At 35.9% G+C, this 26,720-nt stretch overlaps 4 protein-coding genes across 5 annotated transcripts; 2 read left to right on the top strand and 2 right to left on the bottom strand.

Moving 5' to 3' along the window:
• The first annotated feature begins 146 nt into the window (after positions 1-146).
• LOC132293736 (PHD finger protein ING2-like) lies at positions 147-5,420 on the top strand. Of its 2 annotated transcripts, none has more exons than XM_059791336.1 (7): positions 147-363; positions 476-547; positions 707-867; positions 2,843-2,906; positions 3,291-3,547; positions 3,689-3,727; positions 5,089-5,420. In XM_059791336.1, exons 1-7 carry the CDS (start codon positions 318-320, stop codon positions 5,191-5,193), a joined length of 744 nt encoding a protein of 247 aa, XP_059647319.1. In that variant the 5' UTR covers positions 147-317; the 3' UTR covers positions 5,194-5,420. The 2 variants fall into 2 exon arrangements, with proteins under 2 accessions (XP_059647319.1, XP_059647317.1); XM_059791334.1 differs by having other exon boundaries at positions 149-363; positions 707-897.
• Positions 5,421-8,199: 2,779 nt separating this feature from the next.
• On the top strand, positions 8,200-11,953 carry LOC132293732 (protein SINE1). Its single transcript, XM_059791330.1, has 3 exons — positions 8,200-8,456; positions 9,809-11,132; positions 11,316-11,953. Exons 2-3 carry the CDS (start codon positions 9,816-9,818, stop codon positions 11,799-11,801), a joined length of 1,803 nt encoding a protein of 600 aa, XP_059647313.1. The 5' UTR covers positions 8,200-8,456; positions 9,809-9,815; the 3' UTR covers positions 11,802-11,953.
• A 395-nt stretch (positions 11,954-12,348) lies between these two features.
• Positions 12,349-14,459, bottom strand: LOC132293734 (protein NDH-DEPENDENT CYCLIC ELECTRON FLOW 5). Its single transcript, XM_059791331.1, has 3 exons — positions 13,870-14,459; positions 13,057-13,539; positions 12,349-12,668 (listed from the first exon to the last, which is right to left on the bottom strand). The coding sequence occupies exons 1-3, from the start codon at positions 14,374-14,376 to the stop codon at positions 12,474-12,476; spliced, it is 1,185 nt and encodes a 394-aa protein (XP_059647314.1). The 5' UTR covers positions 14,377-14,459; the 3' UTR covers positions 12,349-12,473.
• A 1,304-nt stretch (positions 14,460-15,763) lies between these two features.
• On the bottom strand, positions 15,764-26,720 carry LOC132293731 (T-complex protein 1 subunit theta). The gene is made up of 13 exons (XM_059791329.1): positions 26,429-26,720; positions 25,392-25,654; positions 25,138-25,284; positions 24,887-25,048; positions 22,852-22,929; positions 20,457-20,590; positions 19,532-19,604; positions 19,374-19,451; positions 19,147-19,269; positions 18,869-18,963; positions 18,185-18,394; positions 17,342-17,399; positions 15,764-16,213 (listed from the first exon to the last, which is right to left on the bottom strand). The coding sequence occupies exons 1-13, from the start codon at positions 26,571-26,573 to the stop codon at positions 16,145-16,147; spliced, it is 1,635 nt and encodes a 544-aa protein (XP_059647312.1). The 5' UTR covers positions 26,574-26,720; the 3' UTR covers positions 15,764-16,144.

Below are 26,720 nucleotides of genomic sequence, written 5' to 3'. Positions count from 1 at the left end.
GGTTAGAGTAAAAACTTTATTATAGTTTAGAGGAATTTATGCAATTAATTAAGAAATAAATTTAATTTTTTTAAAAGTCACGATCTTTGCCATTTATTGCTTTCAAAAAAAAAATTTGTTTTAATATTTGGAATTTATCTGCTGCACTTTAGAGGGTTTGATGCCTTGACTTTAGCCCTATTGCCAAGGAAAATTGAACTGCATAAACACAAACCCCACTCGACGACGTCGTCTCCCTGTTCTATGCTTTGCCTCCCTCGAAAGCTCGCTCTACCCTTTCAAACTGCAAACCCTAGAAGGGAAAACATCCTACTCACATGGCAATTGCTCGGACCGGAGTTTTCGTCGACGACTACTTGGAGTGTATGCTTCTCTGCAATTCCCTCTATTTGTACTTTTTGCTTTCAATTTTTTATTTTTTATTTTTGAAATTTCATTAACTTTGTGTTGGGTATTGAATCCGAATTTCAAATAGATGCAAGCACATTGCCTGCAGAGCTACAGAGAGTTCTCAATACCGTTAGAGAACTCGACGATCGTTCCCAAGGTTTCCCCTTTACATATTTGTGAAATTGAATACATTCTATCTATATATACAGACATATACATATACATACATATATTTGTTATTTATTAGGGTTTTTGTGTTTCTGTTAGAAACTTATGATACTTCAAATTATAATGTTGTTTGAAATTTGGGTTAAAGCTATGGTAAATCAAACTAGGCAGCAGACAAGGTACTGCTTGGGTTTGGCTTCTCAGGGCTCCAAGAAAGGAAACGGTGAAGCAGACGAGGCAGCATCCGAGAAAATGAGAAAGGAAATTGAGGCGAACCAGGACAATGCATTGAGCCTCTGCACTGAGAAGGTTTTATTGGCACGGCAAGCTTATGAGCTTGTGAGTTAAAATTATTGTTGTTTTTGCTCAATTGTTGTGCTTATGAGCTTGTGAGGTTTTATTGTTGTCAAGACAACGTAAGTAATTAATCATCATTAAACGTAATGACTGTCATTTAATAACCAAAGCTTATTGTCACCGCGCATGCAACACATGAGAGCTGAGGACGACTCTGCATGATGTCTGGGCATGTGTAGATAATATGATTAGGGAGTCTTTCAGAGTTGTGTAGAGAATGGTGGAGTATGGGAGAATTCTAGAAAGTTGTAGTAGTTGGGAAAATAGGGAGTAGGTAGAGTTGTAGATATTCTAGAAGAGTTTTTTGGAGAGTAAATCTTAACCATTGGTTATAATGTATTCTAATCCTCTTTTTAAAGAAGATGTCTATAAATAGGGTAGAGGTTTCATTTGTAGCAAATAATTCTAAAATTTGGAAGAGAAGTGTGGGTGATAGGTAAATTAATAGGGGAGTAATAATTACATATATGATATAATGAATTATATCATTTTGATAGCAATGTCCTGTCACTCCCTTGTAGGTCATTCCCGAAACATTTAGAAGGAGCAGAGATAGTAAAGTAGAAATTCCGTAACTTTGTACAAAGATACAGGTTCAGGGAGATGTTGAGACTGATGAGCAGTTGACAGCGCCAGAGATTACATCCAGGAATTCTCCCAGAGACAGACGTCCTTCCACTTGATATTCAGCAGAGCTTATTGACTGACGCGGGAGAGCCCAACAAATTAAATTAAATTTTGTATATCATTACTAATTACAATCATTTTAAGTTAACGTCTAACAATGAAATTGCTTCATCCGTTAAATTGCAATTCATTAACGCATCCATATTCTCTTAATATAGTCACAAGCGCATCAATCTCTCTCCTTGCTTTCTTTAGAAATTTCAAAAGAGCTTTCAATCTGTTCCCTCTTGTCAACAAACAAACAATCTCTCTCCAAATCATCTCATTATGGTTGAACCCAAATTGTGTCTCAACCCAATGGTAGAACTCCATTGCCTTTTCCAATCCTAAGATAAGCTGCAAGACCAAGAACAAGCACACCATTGCGAGCTCTATTGTATTTCTCTGTTTGAGAGGTGCTGAATGTTGGAAACCTTTTTGACAGCTAATGGATCTTGTGGATTGGAAGAAGAATCTTTGGAGACGCCCACTGCCACCATGATTAAAGACTATCTCCAACATAGTGATATAAGCACCATTATGCCTTTACCGCAGTAACTGCAAGCCTTTCACGTGTTAGGGTGTTAATGGTTGTTTAACAAACTGTGCAAGCCCCATGAAACTGCTATTTGTTACAGGGGACAAAGATATGCTGGCAGGTGACATTATGTCATTATTTGACCTTCAGATTTTTTTTCTTTTTTCTTTTTTTTTTTTTTTTTGGTTAAACATTGCGACATGTATAGCACTTCCTTTTCTCTGACTCATACATTATCAAGAATAGAGCTCCCATGTGTGGGGGTAACTTTTAACAGCAAGAAAACTCTAATAATTCATAGATTTGCCCAAGCTAAGGTTTTGGCACATACATTATCAACAAGAAAGCTCCCTTTATGCATAAATTTGCCCGAAGACTGGGTTTGTGGTAAGTATGGATGAATGTTTAATTCTTTGTTTTCTTAGTTGGTACTCACACACCCATATGTGCCTCCACTTAAGCTTGAACCCCTAACCTTCCTTTGGAAAGTAGGGGCTTGGTACCGCTAGGCCACTGGCCCGTTGGTGATGAATGTTTACTTTGTTATCAAGTTTCTTCTTCAATAGCTCTAGACCATTTGAGAGCCGTTTGTTCTTGCACATCCTTTTGACTATATGCTATGGTAGAACATTAACTCCATATTTTCGTTCGAAGTCTGTTTATTCTTTTAAGTTCTTGAGAGTTTGAGCTTATTATATTTCTTACCTTCTGCAATTCTTTCAGATAGATAGCCATGTAAAGCGTCTTGATGAGGATCTGAACAATTTCGCAGAAGATCTAAAGCAAGGTGCTGTTTTCTTATAATTTCAAAATGCAAGTTTTAAAGGAAGTTTAAAAAATAATAATAATAAAAATAATTGAGCTAAAGTGATGAGGCTTTATGTAGACCACTAGAAATTTTTTAGACTGCGACAACACTATAAAGTTCTTTTTGCCCAAGGGGTTGGCTCAAGTGGGTAGGTCACTTGGCCCTGGTGCCTCAGGAAGTATCAGGTCTAAGGTTCGACTCCTCTTGGGTGCAAACAATTCCTTGAGGGGGTGTTCAATGTGGTCTAGCAACACAAACTTTTTTATTCTTGTAAGAGTTCTCCATCTGGGAATTATAAATAGTTGAGGTAATTTTCTTATGTAGTTTAGGTTTGCCAATTTTCCTTTTATTTGATATTTGCAGAGGGTAAAATACCACCAGATGAGCCAGCAATCCTTCCCCCATTAGCTATAGTCCCCAAAAATGAAAAACGCAAATCTTTCTACGGAACACCTCAATTAAAAAGGCTCGATTACACAGACAGGGACTGGGACCGGGAGCGTGACAGGGATTTTGAGCTCATGCCTCCTCCAAGCACCCTCAGAAAGGATTTTGCTGCACCTATTGATGTAGAGCTGCCTGTTGATCCAAACGAACCTACCTACTGTGTCTGTCATCAGGTTCTGACTTCTGCTCTACTGTTCCTTCCATTTTTTAATTCTTTCTCAACTTAAATCCTCTTGCATGTTTTGAAGTGTTTGACACTTGAATGATTTGGTAACTATGTTCAGTAACATACTATAATTACCTTAATCTTTCAGGTGTCTTTTGGAGATATGATTGCCTGTGACAATGAAAATGTATGTTCACCTTCTTCTTTTTTCCTTTTTCAGTAGTTGTTCTATACTTGGTTTTCTTCGTATCTTGTTGACATCTATTTATTAGATATAGAATATTTTTGGATGCAAGAACATGGTGCAAAATCTTTGAAAAAAAATCTGCCAAAAAATGCTTATGGGGTTTACATGTAAATCAATACTTGGAGATATAGAAAATCTGGCAGGGGACGTGATTATAAGTGTGGGTCAGGATACATACAAAACCAACAAAGTGTGAGCTGAAAGGCAAATGTCTGATGTATTGACATATGCCATAACCATACGCCCGAATGTGGATTGACACAAAACTTATGAGGCCCAACTTTCTTGTGGTGTAATAATATGAGTTTCTCCCTAGATACTAATTTCTACTTATTTTTACTCAATAATACAAATAATAAAATAGTAATTTCAAACATTTCCTATTGTGCTGAACTATCTGCCTCTCCCTCTATCTACCAAATTCTCTGAGATGGATGGAGTTAAATGATTGATTGAGGCACTCCCTGAGTCGTGCAGTCCAAGTTCGACTCACCCCATCCTCTCTGCTCCCCATCCTTGCCAGGAAATAATAATAATTGATTGATTGATTGACTAGTTAAAGAAGATGTGGGAGAGAGCAAAAGTTAGGTAAAAATCATGTCATAGCATTTGTTACCCCTCTAGTGACATAAAACCATTTTTCTTTTTAACCGTTTTCTTTTTTTCTCCCCTTCGGTTTGTATACCTAAAACTAGTATAAAGATGGATGGATCCTAACTATACGTTTGCATAGCATAGGAGTTTGGGTTGGAATGGAGATGCAAATAAATAGAAGCCTAATACTTAGGGTTGTTGAATGCGTACCAGTAAGCCTGATACCTGGGGTTGAGGAATGTGTGCCTACCCAGCAGGGCCAGCAACTGTTATATCAAATCACCTAGAGCTAAAATTTTACCACTTTCGGGTGGATCTATTATTGTTAACAAGAAGTGCTCACCCCAGCAGGATGCATTTTTAGGCTTTAGTAGAGAATGGGTGCGTTGTGTCAAATCACACTTCAGTTGTTGGAGCTCTTAGTGGCTTTTATGGGCACCATAAATCAAAAGGTGATTCTAGCACCCGGTACCGTAAAGAGTACAAATGTATATTTAGATAAGCCAAAATCAATCCCACTCTGGAACTATTATAGAGAAATAACTACTGAAAGAAATTCATTTTATCTTCTTCTTTTTAACTGAATGAACTTGAATAGGAATTTTGTGTCATAGCCTTTTAGACGTCACAATTTATAAATTAGTCTGAAGCTACCAATTATATGTTTTTTTGTTCAAGACTCAAGATAATTGTTATCATGTTTACAGTGCCAAGGAGGTGAATGGTTCCACTATGCATGTGTTGGGCTCACACCAGAGACAAGATTCAGAGGGAAGTGGTATTGTCCAACCTGCAGACTACTACCGCAATGAACACATATTGTGCATTATTTAGTTGCTTCAGAGGATTCTTCTAAAGGCAATAATGATGATGATGATGAGAAGACACTATTAGGGAAAGAACTACTTGAAGTAATTAGCGCTGCTGCGTTGTTTCAAAGTAGTTGGATAATCTACTTTTGGTTTGTGTGTCTGTAAATATATGTGTGTTGATTTCATATCATGATGGATGTTTGTGAGAACAGGTTATTTCCCTGAAATTGCAGCACTTTTGGTAATTCGACACTGTAAGCTTTCTTTACTCTCTGCTTCTACTTTGTCTTTCCCTTTTGTGTGTTGTCCCTCTGAATCTATCATAGTTTTATTCATTTACAATAATTGAATATTTATATTTTAGGAAAGCGGCAAATGATCTAAAATTGGATTAGTAGTGTATGTAATTTTAGGGGATTCACTTAAGAGCAACTAGTTTGTCCGGCTCTTTAAGGGAGTGGTGACACCCTGTGTTATTTAGACCATCAAACATCTAATAGATTGATGTTGTTTATAAAAAAATGAAATAATTTATTTTTTATCTTCCCTTAATTTTGTGTTTTGTGTCTTCACACCTTGATAATTGGGTATTTTAATCATTGAATTTTATTACTTAGTAGAAAAGTGTTGATGACAACTGAAAAGTACAGAAGAGAATTCCTTTCTCTTTTTTTTTCTTTTTTTTTCTTTTTTTTTTTTATCTTTATTTGGTTTTGTAGCTGAGAGGGAAATGCCAAAAGAATTGATGTGCTGAAGATCATTTTAACTTAAATTGGAAAATAACATTAGATCTGTGTGATTTGCTTATACATTTTGTGCATAATGGCCAAATCATACTTTTGAAGTTTAGATAGCATGAGAAAAAATAGGAATATTCATTTTCCACATACCTCAAAAATTGTTCATATGCTTATTTCTTAGTTGATATGTGTATTTGCATGAAATTGGCATTGATTCCTTTTCAATTTATATGTATCATGTATGTATATATGTTTGGTTTGATACCAGGATTATGTTTACCAGATGTTCTTTTTTTGAAGTACATGAAAAATCAATTTATCATATGCTAAAGTTCACAAGACAGGATCATCGTCTCCGAACGCGAATACACCAGAGACTAAGATTCTAGAGAAATTGTTGTTCTGAATTGATGCTGAAACCGATTTGGAAGATTCTTGCAAAGGTGAAAACGAAATATGGTAGAACTTTTGGAAATGTTGTTAATTTAAAACTAAAAATGACACATGAAGTGAAACTATTGTGCTTCACATTGAGTTTGGAATATAGTTAATCTAACAATCATGTACGGACCTATGTGCAAGTGGGGTGCTAATGCTCTCTTGAAATTATTACAAAATTTCAGTCTTGTTCTTTCTTATTTAAAGTTTTAGGTCCGCCTCGGCTAACAATTGAAGAATTTAGAATCATAAGAAATAATTTGGACTAGCATTATAACCTCCTCATCCCAAAAAAGAGGGGAAGGATTCAAAACCCAAACATGATCAAAAGGATGTGTTCATTTAGAAAGAAAAAAAATTAGGATGATAAAAAGCCTGCATTTTTTTTGGACAAAAAGATGTGTGTGGATTCCTTACCCCTAAAAAGGATGTGTATGGAGTCAAGCAGCTTGCAAGTCGTTGAAGCACGAGCGTTGTTAGGTGGTTCACATCACTTATATTTGTGATCAGTCAGCATTCTGACGTGGCAACGTGTGATTGGTGGGTGGAGGTACTATGTAGGAGTTTTGCTGCATGGAAGCGAACCCTTTGTTTGTCAGTACTTGCGCAGAATTAGTCTAGGATGACTGGTCGGTTTGAAGAAGTGTCATATTCTGCTTTGATTCTTTTTCTCATATTCGTATTCTAAATTTGAGTTTCTCCGTGAAACAAGAGCGGGAAATAAAAACCTTTTTTGAGCTCCACATCCGTATACGGCACAAATTACGATTTCTGTGCTAGAGTAAATGACAATACTAGATTTGTGTCCTAAATGACAAAACTAGCCCTAACCATTACCTAACAGCAAATGAGATTGATCCAACAAAGAATTTCCTTATCAATGTTCCTCGCGTCAAGGATTAGTCCACGCGCCAAGCCCAAGACCCCCCAATAGTCCATCACATCTCAATCCACGATTTCATGAATTTTTCAGATTCCTCTATCCATCCTAAATTATAGGAGCAAGTAATAATAATAAAATTTGTTAAAGTTTATAACTACGTATACTTAAAATAAAATAAAACCATTCAAGTGACAAAAATCAACTATTAGAATTTGGAAAGAAACATAATTAAATTCATTCTTTTAAAAATATAAATAGAACTCAAATCTTATAATCTTTATTATTTTGTTTCCTTAACTAAAATTCAATTACTATGAATTTTCTAAAACAAGAGTGTCTAAGTTAGGTAAATACCCTTCGATAAATATTAAATCATCTACATTTCACTTTATTTTACATAAGCAACTTATAATATTAAAAATTATATACTTTTCTTGTACTTCAAATTCCTTAGTATATCCCAATCATGCCCAAAATAAATTTAGGCTCTAAAATTTAAACTTAGTCTCGTTCCATGGTCCCAAATACTTTGCCCACTCTTAAAATTTTCAGACGGGACTCAAGTTCCGAATTAGGCTCACCTAAGTTCCAGCCTTACCTAATATTCAAAAATAGTAAATGAGAGGTTCTCTAATTTCATTTAACTAAAATGAAGATTAGTGTAATTTATCATTTTATATCTAATATTTGTTGCACTATTGCAACAATTTATAGATGAATGAAAAAGCTAAGCAACATTGTTTATCAAAATCATCATGTGAAGTAGTAGTACACTACTTTAAGATTTTTTATTTTAATTCTAAATATTCCTGTTGTTTACTTTACACATAATTGTTTGTTAGAATGTGATTAGGTATTCCTCTTAGGGGTAGGATTGTCCAAGAAGGTATATATAGTAGTAGAGAAATAGAAAGGGGGATAGCGGTGGAATTTTTAGAAAAGATTCGAATTCGAAGATACCCTTCCCGTTCAAAGCCAAGAAAAAGGAAACTATTGATTCAGACAACACCATCACAGCTGTATCTATATTTCCTAGATCTCTTTGCTTCTCAAAATTCCAAGTTTCTTAATTCATCCACATTGATTAAGGACAATCACAGAGAAAGAGCACAATAGGAAGAAGCAGAAGAAGAAGCTGCAAAAAAAAAAAAAAAAAAAAAAAAAAAAAAAAAAACCTCAGTTTCTCTCTTCAACACCAGAAGGTACGTTCTTTGTTCTTCAACTCTTACATTTCTCTTACGTTTTTCCAGTTCACAAATTTTCTTTTGTGGTTCAGAATTTGGGATACCCATATGGTAATTTTGATTTCTCGTTCTTCAATTTTAATAACAGTGAAAAAAAAAAAAAAACAAACAAACAAAAAAAAAACCCTTCTTTTTCACTCCCTCTCTCTCATAACCCACAGTGTTGAAAGGTGTAATCTTTTAGACCCATCTTGAATTTATTAGTAAAGAACCCATTTTGAATACGTTTTTATATCATTAAGTTAAAGCTATAGTGACCCAAGTTATCATTTTTCTCTTCAACCTTCACGAATAGGTAGAAGTCCCGGTATGTTCTTGGATATGTCGAAGAACCCATGACCTATCTTGATTTCTTCTGAGTTTTTACTTATTAAATTTAAATTTAAAGACCCAATTCGTCAATTTTCTCAATAAGTAATGTTGGGTTCGTTTTGTGTTCTTCAATTATTGAATTTCTCTACTTAATTTCAGTTCACAATTCTTCGTATATGGTTCATAATCTGAATATCCATATAGATACTTTTGAGTGGTGTTCTTTACTGTCAATCACAGTAAGTGAAACCCTCTATCTCAGAACCATCACTTTGTAATCTTTTAAACCCAATTCTTGGATTTACTGAATAATCCATTTTGAGTACGTCCATATTCCATAAAGTAGAAGATATAGTGAGCCAAGTTCTCAAATTTTCCTTTTAAATCCTTCCATACAAACGAAATAGTTTATTTCAAGGGCACATCTTGCCTTTATTTTGGAAATACCCAAATATGTTTGGGGGTTTTGGAATTGGAAGAAATTTAGTTAAAATTTTGAACTAATTTTTCTCCAATCCTAAATCCAAAGTACTTATTTGGTGCTCCCAAACGCAACAAAAGTGTACAGGAGTAATCGAGGAAAAAAAAATAGGGGATCTGAAAAATACATTGGTTTGGTTCTACATTGATGACAAATTTGAAGTTATTAGTTACATGTGGATTCATTGCACCTACTTGTGGAAGTAATGGAGATTTATGAACTTAATCATTGTGGTTCAATTGTTATTGCTTAACATTTTTACTATTTAGGGTGACTGACAATCAATTGAGTACCTGGTTTATAGTTTAGCATGAGATTGATAAGAGAGATGTAAGAAGAAGCTAACTGACCAATTGAGTAAAAAAATTCTTAATTTATCAATTAACATTTTAAGGATTTGGAAGGAAATATTGATTTGGTTAGTAATCAATTTTCTTGTTCCTGACATCTTCTTTTCCTTTATTTTCTAGCTAATATGGTTTATTCAAGGGATAATCTTTCCGTGGGTTGGTTTCAGGTTAACAATGGGCAGAAATCTCAGTCCAATTTTACGGCGAGAGTTAGAAAATCTAGACAAGGATGCTGATAGCAGAAAATCAGCAATGAAAGCACTGAAATCATATGTAAAAGAGTTGGATTCAAAGGCAATCCCACTCTTTCTTGCTCAGGTTTCTGAAACCAAAGAAACGGGGTCATCATCTGGGGAATACACAATCTCACTCTATGAAGTTCTTGCTCGTGTTCATGGCCCAAAAATTGTCCCTCAGATTGACAACATTATGACCACCATTACAAAGACCTTAGCTTCCAGTGCAGGGTCTTTCGCTCTTCAGCAGGCTTGTGCTAAGGTAGTTCCAGCAATAGCTAGGTATGGGATTGACCCGACCACCCCAGAAGACAAGAAGAGGCATACGATTCATTCACTTTGTAAGCCTCTCTCAGATTCTCTTTTGAGTACCCAAGAGAGCCTATCCACTGGTTCTGCCCTTTGCTTAAAGGCTCTGGTGGACTCTGATAATTGGAGGTTTGCTTCTGCTGATATGGTGAATGAGGTTTGTCAGAGAGTTGCAGTGGCTTTAGATAGGCCTTTGCAGACCAATCCACACATGGGCTTAGTCATGTCCTTGGCTAAGCATAATAGTCTAGTTGTTGAAGCATATGCAAGATTGTTGATACAATCCGGTTTGAGGATTTTGAATGCCGGGGTTGTGGAGGGAGAATCTCAGAAACGGTTGTCATCCATTCATATGGTGAATTTTCTTATGAAGTGTTTGGATCCGAAGAGCATATTCTCCGAGCTTGGTTTGATAATCGAGGAAATGGAGAAGTGTCAGTCCAATCAAATGGCTTATGTCAGAGGGGCTGCTTTTGAAGCTTTACAAACAGCAAAGAGAATAATAGCAGAGCAAGGCCCAAAGTTGGAGAGGGAGTTGGGTTCAATTACTGGGTCAAATTGTTCAAGTGAGAACAACTGTAGAAGGAATTTATGGGGTGCAGGAGATTTATCTCCTGGAATGGCATCACCTGAATCACAAACTGTTAATTCATTTGTTGGATATGACTCTTTCATTGAATCACCAATTTCAACCAGTGAGGTCTCCAGGAACTTGTATTATGATCGAAGGAGTGTCAACCGTAAACTTTGGAGATATCAGAACGGTGGGGTGGATGTATCTCTCAAGGATGGCTTTTACTCAGAAATGGCTAATGGCAGTGCCATTGAGAACTCTGTGCATGAAGAGTTTTCTGACAATAAAGGTGATTATGTGGATGGATTTGCAGGGTTCTTGCAGAGAAGCCCCAGAAATGGATCACCGAGAAGCACTACCCCCAGTCCTCAGGTAAAATGTCCAAGCATTTCTTTTCTCATTTGAATACACTTCTCTCGATCAGAAATTAATTTATTTGATTTACTATTTTTCATTCTCTCTTTCTTCAATATAAGAGTTAACTTATCACACTATTGATTTGATATCTAAATGCTGATCTTTTTTATTTTACTTTTATTTGTTTGGGTTGTTCAGAGATCACGCTCTCAGATAAACATTGATAATGTTAAGATCTTCACAACTCCAAGGAAGCTCATTCACTCTCTTCAGGAAGCAAGTGATTCTGGTTCAAACTTTTCTGTGAAACAAACTAGAAGATGTAGAAGTCCCTACTCGAGTGATTTTGAGTGGAGTCCTATGTCAAAATATAATCAGAATGCTTCGTCTCATGATATGAACCATGAGATCAAAAAGGATGTAAACTTATCTGGAGGGGGTACACAGTTGCATGGTGGCTCAGAATCGGTGTCATCAACAGAAGATCTTCCTTCTGATGCTGATTTGCAAGTGTCTCGGGATGAGATTCCTGAAATTAAAAGTGAAGCTAGTTTTGATGTTCAAAGAAAGCATCGGAAGTCTACTCTCAGTGTGCTTTCTGGCTTTCTTCTGGTACTTTTTGCAGTTTTCATTTGTTTGTTGCGGATTGATGATCATGGCGAAGGTTACCTTGTTCCCACTTAAGGATTATGGTTTATGGTAGTACCTTCGATAATATTGTAGTTGTCATATTAAAACTGTTTCTTTTACTAAATCTTCCAAACTAAGAGTTGATGCTCAATGTGCTCAATAGAAGCAGCTACTGCATTTTTCAGAAATGTTATCTTTTTCATTGATGTGCTTTCGTTTTCATGTACAGGAATTCTTCTTGTTCAGGATGTCATTTTTTTTTTAACTGTTGCTTGGTTGATGTCGTTTTAAAACTTTTAATATGCCTTGCTAGTAGCCACATTGCAGTCTATTTAACACTATTCTTTGTCTCATGTTCTTCTATTGACATACATGATACATATAGTTATGATTTTTGATCCTGCCTTGTGATACAAGCATTTAGTTGTGATTTGTAGAAAAAGAACTCCAAATATATTCTTTGCACTTGAGGTGATGGAAGAAACATGTGCTTCTTCATTAACCCCAATAGATACACACACATATATGAGCTTCTTTGCCTTGATTATGACAACTTGCAAATCATGCTCGACTTTAATTTATTCTTTTTTAAGTTGAACCATGAACCAAATGATAAAACATTATATATCAGCAGAACTAAGAAGAGTAAATTTTTTCACAGGTATGAAAAGGGTTTTAATTATTTTTCAAATAGAAAGATAGAGCATAACAATGCTTCTACAAGATTTAGAGATTTGGGTTGTGTATATGCTGCCAACCTCTCCATACACCTTCAGGATCTATGTTTATTGGTTCAAGCAGGGCCGCCTGTCCAACGCATATGTAAGCATACTTGCCATACCATTCGTGACTTGAGCCAGGACTGAACATGTAAAGTTCGTTGAAGCCATCTCTTCCAAGTATAACTGAGTTTCTTCTACCCTGTTTTATAGTAACAAGAAAATTAATGAAATAAAATTGTCAGTTCATACAAGTTGGAGGGGTCAAAATGGAATGACAAGAACAAAAATAGTCAAGTAAAGTTGTCCGTTCACTGAAGTTTGAGGTGTCTAAATCGAATGACAAGAACCTTAACAGTTACAGTTTGCTAAATTTTTAAGTCCATGAAAATTGAATCATCAAATGTGTTCTCCAGAGCATTTGAATAAATGCTACCAAAATATTACTATGAAATCCAAATGCTCTCTAGAACATGACTAAATATTAAACTTCATGGAAGTGTTCTTTTGATTTTCTTCCAGTGAAAGTATAGAAATGCAGCTACTTAAAAGCAATATATAACAATACTCGGTATTCATAGATTACATACCCTGTCAATTACTGTCATGTATCGAGGTGCATCAGTGTAAATCATGCTCATTTTCTCAGTTAAATGCTTATAGTTATCAGTTTCTTCACCCTCCATCTCTTCTTCTACTTTTCCCTCCCTGCTTTCTGCATCATCAGCAGTGTTCTGATTTCTTACTCCCCAGCTGGACAAATATTCAACGAGTGCCGTAGGACTCCACAACTTTCTAAAACCTAAATCTTTTCCCTGGACGAAATCCGGAGGTATTATACTAAAATTTGATAAAAATGGTGGCCTGCTAAAGAAATTTGATCCTTCCAATCCCACTGCATAAGTTGCTTCTGGTGTGCTTACGGTCAGATGGCTCACCATAGAGCCCATCAGACCGAGGGATGAAGATTTTGTGTTAGAGACTACAATCTCTGAGCTTAAGAGATCTTTTCGGAGAGTCAGAATATGTTTAACTTCAACCATATCCTTTGAATTCCTGCTTATCAGTTCTACCTGCATTTTCAATTTCATGAGTTGCTCTCCGGAACAGATTGTGGCAGAAGTATTGGCTAGTAAAAAAAAAAAAAACATTATAAAAAAAGTGTTACTCCATCAAACATAGATATTGTTATGTTTGCACACTCTCCATGTTCACGGTTTTCAAAACACGTCTATGAGGCGTTCACACATATAAGTGACAACAACTCTCTCCCTAGGCCATGTGGGACGTCACAGTACATATCTTTTCTATCTAGGCCGTATTTTGATTATTACTACAACTAAAACTTACAAAAATGACCATGATGAATTCTTGAGGAATGATAGCTATAAATTAGAACAGACCTGAATGGAACCTTGAGGAGTTCCTTTGACATCATGAAGAGCCCAAGTACTTGGAGACCATGGAACTCCACCATCACTTTCACATTTGAAGGCTAAAGACACACCACCTTGAATGACAGCAGCAGCACCACTCTCCCCCTCCGAGACCGATGTGTGCAGCAGCTCAAGCGTGCCCCCGTGCCACATGGGAGCCTTGTAGGACGTGATTAGTCCGCTTGGTAGCATCAGGCTGACCAAGCTTCCGTTGTCCAATCCCATCTTGACCACGCAGCTGTCGCTGATGGTTGTAAATGTAACTCCATGGCCACTGAATTCATTCTCCAAGTAGTCCACATTGATGGGTGGGTACGGAATTGAACTGACTGCTGGCAATGGGAAATCTCTCTTGTTGATACTGTATTGAATTGGAATATAGGGAAGATAAGGGTGTAAAGAGAAGAGATTTGTTGCTGGTTTTGGTGGGGAAAGAGGAATGAATTTGGGGGAGATTAGAGAGTTGTAAACCATGAGTATGCTTGGGAGAGAGAGAGAGAGAGGCTCTTATCCTTGTAGACTTGACTTAACAATTCTATGCACATGACAGGATAATATGATATTTTTTGGTGGGTTATGATGGAAGGCCTCACAGATATTTGGATTCTTTATATTTTCTCCTTTTTTTTTTCTTTTTTTTTTTTTCTCTTGTCTTTTAACATAAATGAAAAGTTTAGTTTACTCTTTCCACTGAACAAATTATATTGGGATAATCACACATAATTAATATGGGTCTTCACTGTAATGTTAAAAATAATATTCAATTAGTGTAGGCTTTGATCTCAACATGTTAAATGACTATTATACTCAAAATACTTTTATTGATTAAACATATAGGTAAAATAGTATTTTCAAACTTTTTAAGGGTATTCTCAGAGTGCCCCTTTTATTTAGGCAATCTATATGGTCTACAAAATTTAATCAAAAGCTGGAATGAATGAGAGGAGCAGAGTTTGTTAATATTGAAGGAGACACCCACGCAGTAATCCTCTAGGAGCATTTCAGATCACTAATCAAAAGAAAGAGAAATATTTTTACCTCAAGATTTGTCAAAGTTCCTTAGTCTGCTGCCAATTTCTCACCATATTTATCAAGTGGGCCCATAGTTCATAGTCGCGGTATCAATCGTAGTATAACGAATTCGAACGAATATAGTATAAACCAATTGGTTTACAAAAGTGCGTAACGATATCGAACGAATTGACTCATACGTCGCAACATATCGGCCGAAACGACAAATCACGAGTGAACCTTAAACCAGGGTGAATATGAGTGCACTGCAAAATGTACGAATGCTAAGGTTGCTCATGTCAGTTCCTCCACAACTGCTCGACTTTATTGTCCGAATAGATTGTCAATTGTCGAAGGTCCCTTTACGCACCAATGAGTTGTAACAAACATATGCCATATGGTGAAAAATTCGCAACTCACCGTGGTCTAGTAATATTTCAAGGAATTCCAAGTTGCCCGTCTTTAGAAACGGTGTGGAGTTCTTAAATGTGACACGGAAATATTAATCTCTCGGGTAGCCGTCCATCATCGCGTGTGCGGAAGGGGTAGGGAAGGTTGTCGCAGTTTCCATGGCAATCCTTAGGTGCGGCTGCAACTGCAAGCGCTGCTAACATCATCACCACCCAGCAACACTACCAAAAGATCATGAACATTATATAGACATAAATATATTTATTTACCGTTAGATGTCGTTAAATTATTTCGAAACAAATTGATGGCGAGACTACAACTGTTATTCAACTTGGCATCCAAAAAAAGCTCTAGCTCCTTCTCCTTAAACATCTTACCCATTACACCTTTTCATATAAAAAAGTGCAGTCAGACATATCACAGTTCCAAATATTGAATAAAAAAACCTTCTCAAGTAGGGAATAAATTCATTTCAGGCACAGGTACAGCCAACGGACTCCATGATCATGTTTTAAGTTGGGCGTCAAATCTCCAAATACAAAAAGAAATTGAATATCACCCACTACAAACTCAAAGAGTTGGTTAATGAGTAGCATATACACCAACATCACTGTCCATTTCATGATGAACCAAAATTTCTTTAGCCGAGGCCGGCATTCAAAAGAAAACAAGACGTGCATAACCAGTTACAAGAAAAGCCCATGAAGTTAAAAGCAAAGTCATGACAATTAACTGAAGACACGCATAACCAGTTACAAGAATTGCCGATCAAGTTACAAGCACACTCATGACAATCAATTGCATCATCCGCTCAGAAAGTTTAGTCCTCATCCATTCCTGCGGGCTGCTGATCCCTTTTTGGGCCACCTGCTGGTTTTGCCATAATAATCTGCAATACAAAAACCAGACATGGCAATTAAAATTATAATCAGAAAGAATGACACTAGTTTGATTGCAAATTGCAAGTATACTTTACTATTAGTCTATTTCTATCATTTACTAGTTTGGAGGTTCTTTCACTACTTCCTTGACAAGTATCCCTTGGATTTCCATTCTCTTTACAAAATTTATTTTTCTTGGTAAACAAAATAATTGTAACGGGTGGGCGCTTGCCCATTTACCCAAAAACTCGAACTATTGGATAGTGCTGCATACCCCACCCATTTATACTCATTCACTTTTCCATTCGGATCCGATATGGAACAAATGACCCTTGTTACATTCTCCCCCAACCAAACTCGCAACGCCCTCGTTGCGGCTCGAGCCACCCTGCGTACCCGGGCTAGCTCGCCAAGACGCCTTCCGGGTCGGGCGCTTGGCGTAACACCAGATCAAGGACTGGGTCTGGCTCTAATACCAACTGTAACGGGAGGGCGCTTGCCCATTTACCCAAAAGCTAACAAAATTCTGACTCTTCCTCTATTATCTTTACCAGTACTTCGATTTTCTTCTTTTACTCTATTCATGTTTTAGTATCATGTGTTCATGGACTTATGGCACACCACAAAACATGTCAGTAGTCTATACACTACTTATCTACCTCGAATAAGCTGCTTGGCTCAACCACTTCCAATTCATTTGAGTATGCTAGAATTTCTTCTCTTCATTAATTATCATATGATAACAGACAAATGCTCCACCAATCTATATATACTATTATTCTACTACTACTACAAACTATTATACTGTTCAAGGATCCTTTGATATTTCGCTCTCTGATCAGATGGCATTTTCAAATTTTGAAACATGAGGGTCACAATTCATGCATTTTAAGGCTAATAACATTGCAGCTCAAGCTTAATCTGACATAATTCAATATCAGCAGCAAGAGAACCTCCCTATTAATCAAATGCACTCTAACAGCTGAAATAAGTCAATTGTCAAAGAACAGGTAAATAAACAAAGGGTTAAGAAGATGGGACCAAGTGCTGCCAGATGAGAGGCTCAACAGCCCATTTATAATGTGCTATTTGAGAAAAGAAGAAACCATAAAACCTAACAATTAATAGTTTATTACCTGGTCTACCCGTAGCACAGTGCAAGCAGCATCTGCAGCATATTTAAGAGCAAAGAATCTGCAAAAGAATACAACAAATTGGTTTAAATCATACATAGTACATGAAAATTATCAACTTAATATACAACCAGCCGTTAGTTTGAGTGGTAACTCCTGCCCCTACCAATGCCAATAACCAATGTACCATACACACATTATCATGAAAATCAAATTGGGCAGTGATGCACAAATTCTGAACCCGACCCAAAGTAGCATTGGGCCGTGTTAGGATTATCCAACCAAGTCATTGTACCTGACACTAAGTTTTGTCAGGATTGCCCATTAATCGCGTACAGGTCACACATCAGAATCAACCTGTCCAGTGCTTACTCACTGCATTGAACATTTAAAATGTGGAGTATAGATTTTACACTACCAGAGAAACTGCACTGATTTTAATACTAAAAATAGTAGTAGCCTATAACCTAACATTTTCTATGGTACAAAGTATAACAACAGAAGGATTCGAGTCCAACCATTAATCATGGTTAAAAATCAACAGAGGTTCTCCCAACTCCCTAGACCCTCATCGCTTTGGGGACTTCAACATCTACTCGTGACAGGTAATAATTTAAGATATAATCCTCAATATTTTGATTCCAAAAGATTTCTATAAAGCGAAAAGTCCTTCATGAAATCCAACCTAATGCAAGATCATTGGAGGTGAGTATCCTTTTACATGCATTAAAACCCTAATAAAAAAGTCAAACTTATGGGTTGCAAGAAACAATAATAACCGCGAAAAACAGATGAAAATTTCAATGAAATAAGTGAATGACTTCAAGACAGCACAAAGCTGCTTACTTGGTAACATGAAGGTCCCAGATGTTCATGTTAGAGACATCTTTGCAAACACCTTGTTCCAAGTCAATGCCCACTTTGGTGTTTCCAGATGCATGCTCAGCATACAGAGAAGATATTATCTCCATTGCATTGAGACCAGCATTCTCAGCCAGGGTTTTAGGTACCATCTCAAAGCTCTCAGCAAATTTTCCGATAGCATATTGATCCATTCTGCAAAGAGATAGTCAAATCCTAATCATTTTGTATTTGTTTATGCAAGTGAAGAGAAAATTTTATATTTAGCATATTAAAAGTGCAGAGCTTCCAGCCTGATGTGGACAAATACCCAATGCCGCAAAAAATTTTGAATTTATAATATGGTATATATAGACATGAAATGAGATAACCACTCAACTTGACAAATCATATAACAAAATCTTTGGTGGACATACGCCTTATAATTTCTAAATAACCATCTCACTAAATACATGAGTATGAGAATAGGTATGCCTGTTTTAGACAAGTAACAACTAACAGAAACCACATTCACCAAAAAATGAGTCCCTAATATGCTGAAAGTTCTAAATGATGCTGTCGTTATCTCTGTTGTAATAATACAAAATCCTTCAAAGAGTACAAGTACCATGCTGGGCATAACAAGCAATATAAACAATTCATTTGATCCTTGAACAGAAAGAAAATTACCCCGTTTCTGTCAAAGACAATTCTTTCAATCTTCTAGCTAACTCAATTTCAGTAGCTGCAGCTCCGGGTACTATACGACTGTCCCTGCACATTGCCTTATATATATATATACATATGCATGAAGCAGCTCTAAGATTAGCTCTTAATGATCGACAAGAACTGAAGCAAAACTTACTTGAAAGCGGCCAGATAAATTACTATAATACTAAACTTACTAAATATGAAAGATGGTGAATCTGTAAGAATGTACAAGTTATTCTTATCTATTATAGAATTACCTTGTACGTATTCACACCATCATCAACTGCTCTCTCAAGGTCATCCAGTATGCTATCAGTACTTCCTCGTAAAACTACAGTGGCTACAGAGTTCCCACCTTCTTCATTTCTCACAATAGTGACCTAAAAATATTAGAAAAGGAGTAAGAATGGTAGTGTAAGAGAAGAGGGAAAAAAAATCAACAAATTTGAACAACGCTATGATAGAGCAAATTGCAAGATTATACCCTAACACCACCGACTTCCTCCACCGAAATGGAATCAACATATCCCAAATCGTCTGGATTTGGAGGGCCAAGCTTCAACTGTAGCCAAGATTAATTGAAAATATTAGAAAGAGGTTAAAGAAATTTTTATACACTAAACCAATTGCTAGTGTGCTTACAATAGCAACAGCACCAGTTGTACGGCAAAATCGTCGTAGTTCAAATTTGGAGCTGATTTTCAAGACCATGAGCCTGTAATAAAATTTATTTAGGAAATAGCATTATTAAAGCAGTTTAAAAGAGCCACATGAAGAAGATAGGTAAAGAACTAGATATTAGCATTATATAGTTTTTTTAAAAAAAAAAAGAGCCACATGAAGAAGATAGGTAAAAAATTAGATATCAGCATTATATAGTTTTTTTTTTTACACAAAAAAAAAAAAAAAAAAAAAAAAAAAAAAAAAAAAAAAGACTTTGGATTGGTGACTTAGCAGCAAATCCAGAAGGCAGCGACCATGTTGCAAGCATACATGTTAATCTGAATGAAATTAACATTAGAGAAAAGGAGGGTAGATGTTCCGATTGCATATATACAAATCATGCACAGCAATTAACGTTTTTACAGAGAGACAAACAGAAGGGAGGGAAGTTAATAGCAAAATCACTGGGGGTGGTCTCCTTTTTTTGGATAAACAGATCACCACAGGTCTCGTAATCAACATTATTGCTATAAAATCACTAATTTAGAGGACATTTTTTCTGATTCACCACAAGCACATAAGTAGCTATTCAACATAGCAGACAGTGCGTCTCTCTTTTTCTTCTCAGCTGATCCTTCAGAAGGGGAAAAAGTCTCTTACACGTCCCAATTTATACTAACACTGCCACAAAATGCTACCAACTCATGCATGGGAAGTGTAATACCGCTACACTATACTAAGCTATGTTCTCATCCGCAACCTGAACAAAGTAGAATGGAAATTTTGACTATCTTGTCAGCTGTTAAACCCACATTCACAGTCACATTTTCTTAGCCATGTGTCTGATTCCCACTACAAATGTAAACAGCACATATATCAGAAAGACAAAGGAGATTTCATGTACTTGTAACGTTCACAGAAATGTAGAGCCATCTCCCCAACTGCCGCTCCACTAACAATAACCTTAGCACCGGAGTCTGCAACTGCTTTGATTAGCTCCTCAACTTTGCCTTCTTCAGTTTTTGCATAGTTCTCTAGCTGGAGTATGCCAAAAAAGGGTTTCCAGAAAAATTTAGCATCAATAGCAAAACAAGTTCTACAAAGAATTTCAAAACCCAACCACACATTGGCAATTTTGATGAAAGCGAACCAAGTAATTTATTAAAGTAAAAGGTGTTGTTTCCAATATCAGAGCACAAAACATCATGCAGACTAAAAGAAGTCATCTCCCAAAAAAAAAAGGAGAAACATGAAAACTAATTGAAACGTGCATATTCACTGAATCATATTATCTAAAACAACAGAGCAACTAGCAACCACCAATAATTAGATGGAATGCCAAGTTTACATAAATGAAGCTGCAATAGTTGCATTCATCCATCACTGACCAAAAAGTCTACATGGATTTTTTTCATATATAATAGACAACTATACTCATCCAGGCCAAGAACAGAATGAGAATTAACAAATCAGACATGCTTAGACAGGCCGATTCTGAATAAATCTTCTCCCCAAACTCCAAACAGAGATGTTCACACTGACACCACAAAATACCAACCAGAAAAGTGACTCGGATAACCAGGCAAGCACATCCTGGTTTCCAACTGAACTTCAATCTCCTATTCAAGTTAAGAATGAAGTGCAGGAGGTTATAACCTTTAAAATCCTATACTAGTTCAAAGCAAATTTGTCTGATTCTAACAACTAGTTTGGCTCCCAATTTATCCTAGTAGGGGTACTAATATGTCAGCATGACCAAAAAGTACTCACCTTTCTCTTCAAAAAGCATATTCATCTTGATGGTGCCGAAGACTTAAATAGAAAGGAAAAAATTCCAAAGCCAACACATACATTTTTTGAACTTCACAAACAAGGGTAAAAAATTTTTTTGAACTTTCACAAACAAAAAGGATAAACTTTTTACTGCCCTGATTAACTAGAAAGAGAGAAGTTTGCAGTCGATTGACAGCAACGATGATGATGACGGTGTGTCTTTGTGTAAATATGAGAGAGAGAGAGAGGGGTTGGATTGGGAAAAACAAGGGCAATATTTCTTCTTCTCAGGAGCAGGATATTTTCTCAGGCATCATGTAATAAGGTAGGGTTTGTAAATAGTATATGGAATGGGGGAACAATAGCATATATGTATCAGACTAAAAAGATTAATAATGAGAATTTCACTCAAGTCTTTATCCAGCTTCACGAGAATTCATCCAGAAAGCACCTAATGGTTGATCCTTCAGAATGGGCTTTAAGGAGGGGAGTCGCGTACCTCTTGAAGCCTGACTGTAAATATAATCAAACATCTTTTACTTTCCTAAAAACGACCCCTGGAGCCTCCCAAAAGCTGTGGCAAATGTTATCCAAACATTTTTCCCCTTTTCTAGAATAGATATAAATTGAAACAAAAATATTAACAGGTGTCACAGCGTGTGCAACCTATGTACACACCCCTGTACAAAAATCAAGCTATACAAAACTACCCCCTAGCCAGCTAGAGAAAACATAATAACCAAGTCCAGCATAGGCCAGACGGTTTACAAGGTTTAATAATATTTTCTTATAGTTACTGCAAAATTAACAGAATAGCATATTATTAGATGAAACAAAACATTATTGCATGGACACAAACAAGTATATATCAGGTATAGCAATTCACCAATTTTATTGATTTATAAAATGCCAGCAAAAATCAGAGTATATTTATATGTGGAATGTTGAATATAAATTGCTAGTCTGTTCGATTTTCTTAGGACAGCAACCTATACAAGTGGGGTGTTTTAGGACTCAAAATAGTTTTTGGGGGAGCATACATATATTGAATAATACAAGAGAGAAAGAACACACAATTATGCAAAGGCTATGAAAAAACAATACCATAATTATTAATAATTTTTTTTAATATAATGTGTCTCAATCATAATCATTAACATTTGAAGGCCAACTGTACTTTACAACCCCAAAAATATCTTCAGGTTCGAAATTGTTCTGTGAATCTGTGTGCAGCAAAGATAGCAAAATACCCAGATAAATTATCAGGAAGGCATGAAAACAAGTCATGTCCCACAAAAAGGCATGTAAACAAGCCACGACTCGGGACATTTCAGGTCAGTTTTGTGCATTAAGAATGAGATAATTCGAAGTTCAGATCACCCCCCGCAATGCAAGGGGAAAAAAAACAAACAATTAAGAACAAAAAACAAGTATGGTAAATGCAAGAAACACATGCTAAAAAATAGGGGGACAAATATCACAATGTTAGAGAAGCAAACCCAAAAATAATTTCCTTAACAGTATACCTGCTCAGCGCTATGAATAAGGACTGTTCCTTTTGTTTCAGTTGCAGATGTATCAACGCCACCAGCAAACACAGCAACCTAAAAAAACATGGATAGAGTGTAAAAATTATCCAACCAGATGGAAAATGAATTGCCACCTTAGAGTTGAACCATTCTGAAATTAAAATCAAAATTTAACAAATTCATAAAAACAAAAAATATATATTTGGAAATAACAGTATATATAACCTAATTCACCTATTCAGACACGACCAGATATTAGTGAAAGGCCTTATTTCAAGGGCAAAAAACTTCCCTTCCAAATTCTAATCAGAGCCCCGCAAAATTCATGAACTATATAAACAGTGAATCTAAATAATTATGCATACAATCATAGTGTTAACCAGAGGCCTACAAAACTCATTGTATAACATGACTTCCTAAAGGTTATTTATAGGCTACAAGTAGAACCTTTACTGCGGTTATAAGATCAAAGAACTCAATGAATATAATTGATATCATTAAATTTACGCTGCATATTGCCATAGGTAAAAGAATTGTTTGGTTCTAGTTTCAAATACAGCGTGAATGGTCAAATTAATATTTTACTGTAATCAAGAAAAAAAAGGAGGTGATTAATGTTATCATAAAAGGCAACCAATATTATTTAGTGCTTTACATAACAAATGGCTAGATCTAGCCCATTCTTTCATATGAATCATTTAAGTTTGATATTTAAAATCAAAAATGGAGAGAGAGAGAGAGAGAGAGAGAGAGAGAGAGAGAGAGAGAGCAATGAATCAGAGATAGGGGAAAAAGCATTATGCGCAGATGTTTTACAAATTGAACCTTTTGAATAAATTCTAAAGACAAGGAATGAACTGTCCTATTCCTCGCATCGAACAGGAAAAATTAAAATTACTGTGCAAAAATAAATAATCAAGACACGACCAAGGGCATCAGAAGAAATTCAAGATATAAAAGTCTTTGGCTTGACATCCTCTATACCTAATTCAGAATACATATACTATCTTCGCATACGTGTAATCAAAACCTACTTCATTTCTAATTTTTGCCAAATTTTACAGCATTTCTTTTTTGTTTCTAACATAGATATAACATCCTCAACCATGACCAAATTTCCATAGACAATGACCATTTTTATTTTGATTCTTCAAGAATATATTTTAATGTTCTTTTAATACATCCAATCATCCTATTCCGCACTGTATGAGTTTCATCTACTAATTTCTATCCTTTTTTTCCTTTTTTTTTTTTTTTCTGATAAGTATCTTCTAATTTCTATATTATTTCTTTTCACGTCATATTCCGTCGGTGTACTCCTCAATGTTTATTAATTCCTTGTATCTCATCTAACCTAACCATTTGGGACCAGCCTCTCTACACGCCCTCATCCAAAATAGCATGGAAATCCTTTGCCACTTTCCACTACATTCAAATGACACTGCATCACCCCTTCTTCATTTCTCGAAGCACCCATGAGTTGATGCAAAAGATGGCCTGAAGGGTACGCCCTAATATTCACTCGAATATTTCAAGATTCACATTCATAAGGGTCGAGCAATGGGTTTATGATGATGGTCAAGTGCCCAAGTCAAACCATACTTTTCAGGTTCTGGGATCAGTTATGTAAGAATAATACACCAGAAACAACACGGGAGGAGTTGTAAATATTAATATATATATATATATATATATACATGTGTGTGTGTGTGTGTATTCACGGATAGTTACTTTTAGTTATAAGATAGTGTAGTATGCGGAAAGAGAATTTTAAAGAGTAGTGGAAGAAGTTTGAGTTGAAATAAACTTGTTAAAAATAAAGTGTTTTACTATTTTAGCCCAGTTTCAACTTATTTCTTCAGTTGTAAACTATGATATGACCTGGTCCTACCTAAGAATATGCTAAAAGATAGTGAAATAGTAAGGAAAAAATAAATAAATAAAAACTACATCGTGTACTGTGTTTTGCACAAGTGAGAGGAGAGAAAAAGGACTGCAGAAAGAACGTAAAAACCAACTAATGGATGCTTACCTTTGCCTTCTCCACTCGTTTTATACTCCCAACAGCGTCAGTTCTCAAAACCATACCTCTAACAATTGTACAGTTATGCAAACCCCCACCCAAAAGCTTTGCAACCCGAACATTATCCACATTAAAGTTTGCAGGATTTTTGGGACAGACTTGTATGCATGCCTGCAGCTCAAAAATATCTCAATATTCAGAAACTACAAAGGACTGATGGTATTGCTAGTAAACAATAAGAATAGCCAGCCAATAATTACATCAGCAATTAGAGAACATAAAATATCTTCCTGCCCAAATTGCTTGCTAGCAACAGCAGCTTTCATCCGTAAAACAACTTCATCCTTGTTCCTCACATCCATCTTTTCAGAACCATTCTCAACCAATTCATCTAATATTTCAACTGCCTGAAACCACGGTAAAATAAAAAATAAAAATGAAATGGAGATCTAATTTGTAATTAGTAAACATACAATTAATAGACATACTAGCCACTCAGTATAACATATCATACCCTGTTAATTGATTTTGTGTACCCTATTATGATATCACTTGGGTGAAGTCCCATCCTGATAAGCTCCTCCGCATTTTGTAGGAGCTCCCCGGCAAAAGAAATTGTCAAATTAGCCCCATCTCCGATTTCCTCCTGTTGTGCCTTCCCTGCCAAAACAAGAATCTTGGCAGCAGGATGTTGAACTTCAAGTTCATTCACTATAGTGGCAGCATCATTTGTGACAAAAAGCTTGTCCAGATGATTGATAACCATTTTATTCAAACCTGAATACAAAAATATATTTAAAATCGTAAAACAAATAGTGGAATATTCCAAATCTCTGCAAACAAAAAGAAAATGGCCTGTGACTGCTTTTTTTTTCCCTGGGTTTAGATAGTAATTTTTCCTGGCCTCAAGACTGCCTTTAGATGAGCAAAATAAGGAGAAGTCCAATTACCCATGTAAAATTACTATCTAATTTGAAGAAAATAGAAGAAGTCTGATTATTTATTCATCCAGAATATTCAAGTTTTGTCCACAAAACATAGGGAATTGATAGAATACCAAAAATAAATAAAAAATGAGCCCACGTATTCTGAGCTTCTTTCATAATTTACAGGTAAAAATAAGAAGGATTGAATCTTTAAAGTGGTCATGTTCATATTATTTCCACCAAGCTTTGAACAAACACGGTTCAGTATGAAATGCAGGAAATACAACGTTAGGTCACGAGAAGCCATACAACAAAAAGGATGGAATATTTATGCCGTATTCATAATACTTCTAATAAATCATATGAGAATACTCTAAACCCTAAACCCTAAATACCATAAATCTCAAAATAAAATATTCAGCACCCACAAATGACAAAAAAAAAAAAAAAAAAAAAAACAACATAGCAAGTGACTGTACCAATGTTTTACAGTCAAACTTGAAATTGAACCCCAAATATAAACATAGCAGGTGACTGTACCAATGTTTTCATATGATGGCGTGAATAAACTTGGAATATCAGTGGATCTTTGGAAAATAAATGGAAAAAAAATAGCAAAAAATACCATTGGGACCGAGAGAGGTTCGAGTAATGGTTGAGAGTTGCTTGCAGGCTTCAATGTTCTTGAGCACCGCTTCCTCGAGTCCTGATAGGTGCTTGTGCCCCTCTTTCAGCATTGATTGCATACCGTAGGGCATCTGATAACCCATTTCTGATCAAATCTCTTCTTCTTCTACTTTTCTTCAACTTCTCTCGCACGATGAGTATAAGAAGAGAGAGAAAGTGACAGACAGAGAGAGAGAGAGAGTGACTGAGAGGGAGAAAAGGAGGCACACAAAGAAAGCCCTAGAACTTCA

Source organism: Cornus florida, unplaced genomic scaffold, assembly GCF_030987335.1.
Source record: "Cornus florida cultivar Cherokee Brave unplaced genomic scaffold, ASM3098733v1 CherokeeBrave_3.0.0_Hap2_Chr02, whole genome shotgun sequence".
NCBI classification, from domain to species: domain Eukaryota; kingdom Viridiplantae; phylum Streptophyta; class Magnoliopsida; order Cornales; family Cornaceae; genus Cornus; species Cornus florida.
This window is presented reverse-complemented; position numbering and strand designations above follow the sequence as displayed.

Coding starts and splice junctions, on each gene's coding strand:
- LOC132293736 (XM_059791334.1), top strand. CDS start 318: ATGGCAATTGCTCGGACCGGAGTTTTCGTCGACGACTACTTGGAGT. Junction 548..706: donor ACTCGACGATCGTTCCCAAG/GTTTCCCCTTTA, acceptor TTTGGGTTAAAG/CTATGGTAAATCAAACTAGG. Junction 3,548..3,688: donor CCTACTGTGTCTGTCATCAG/GTTCTGACTTCT, acceptor TTAATCTTTCAG/GTGTCTTTTGGAGATATGAT.
- LOC132293732 (XM_059791330.1), top strand. CDS start 9,816: ATGGGCAGAAATCTCAGTCCAATTTTACGGCGAGAGTTAGAAAATCTA. Junction 11,133..11,315: donor GCACTACCCCCAGTCCTCAG/GTAAAATGTCCA, acceptor TGGGTTGTTCAG/AGATCACGCTCTCAGATAAA.
- LOC132293734 (XM_059791331.1), bottom strand. CDS start 14,376: ATGGTTTACAACTCTCTAATCTCCCCCAAATTCATTCCTCTTTCCCCA. Junction 13,540..13,869: donor CTCCTCAAGGTTCCATTCAG/GTCTGTTCTAAT, acceptor TTGAAAATGCAG/GTAGAACTGATAAGCAGGAA. Junction 12,669..13,056: donor ACATGACAGTAATTGACAGG/GTATGTAATCTA, acceptor ACTATAAAACAG/GGTAGAAGAAACTCAGTTAT.
- LOC132293731 (XM_059791329.1), bottom strand. CDS start 26,573: ATGGGTTATCAGATGCCCTACGGTATGCAATCAATGCTGAAAGAGGGG. Junction 25,049..25,137: donor TATGTTCTCTAATTGCTGAT/GTAATTATTGGC, acceptor TTTGAGCTGCAG/GCATGCATACAAGTCTGTCC. Junction 18,964..19,146: donor ATGGTGTGAATACGTACAAG/GTAATTCTATAA, acceptor TATATATATAAG/GCAATGTGCAGGGACAGTCG.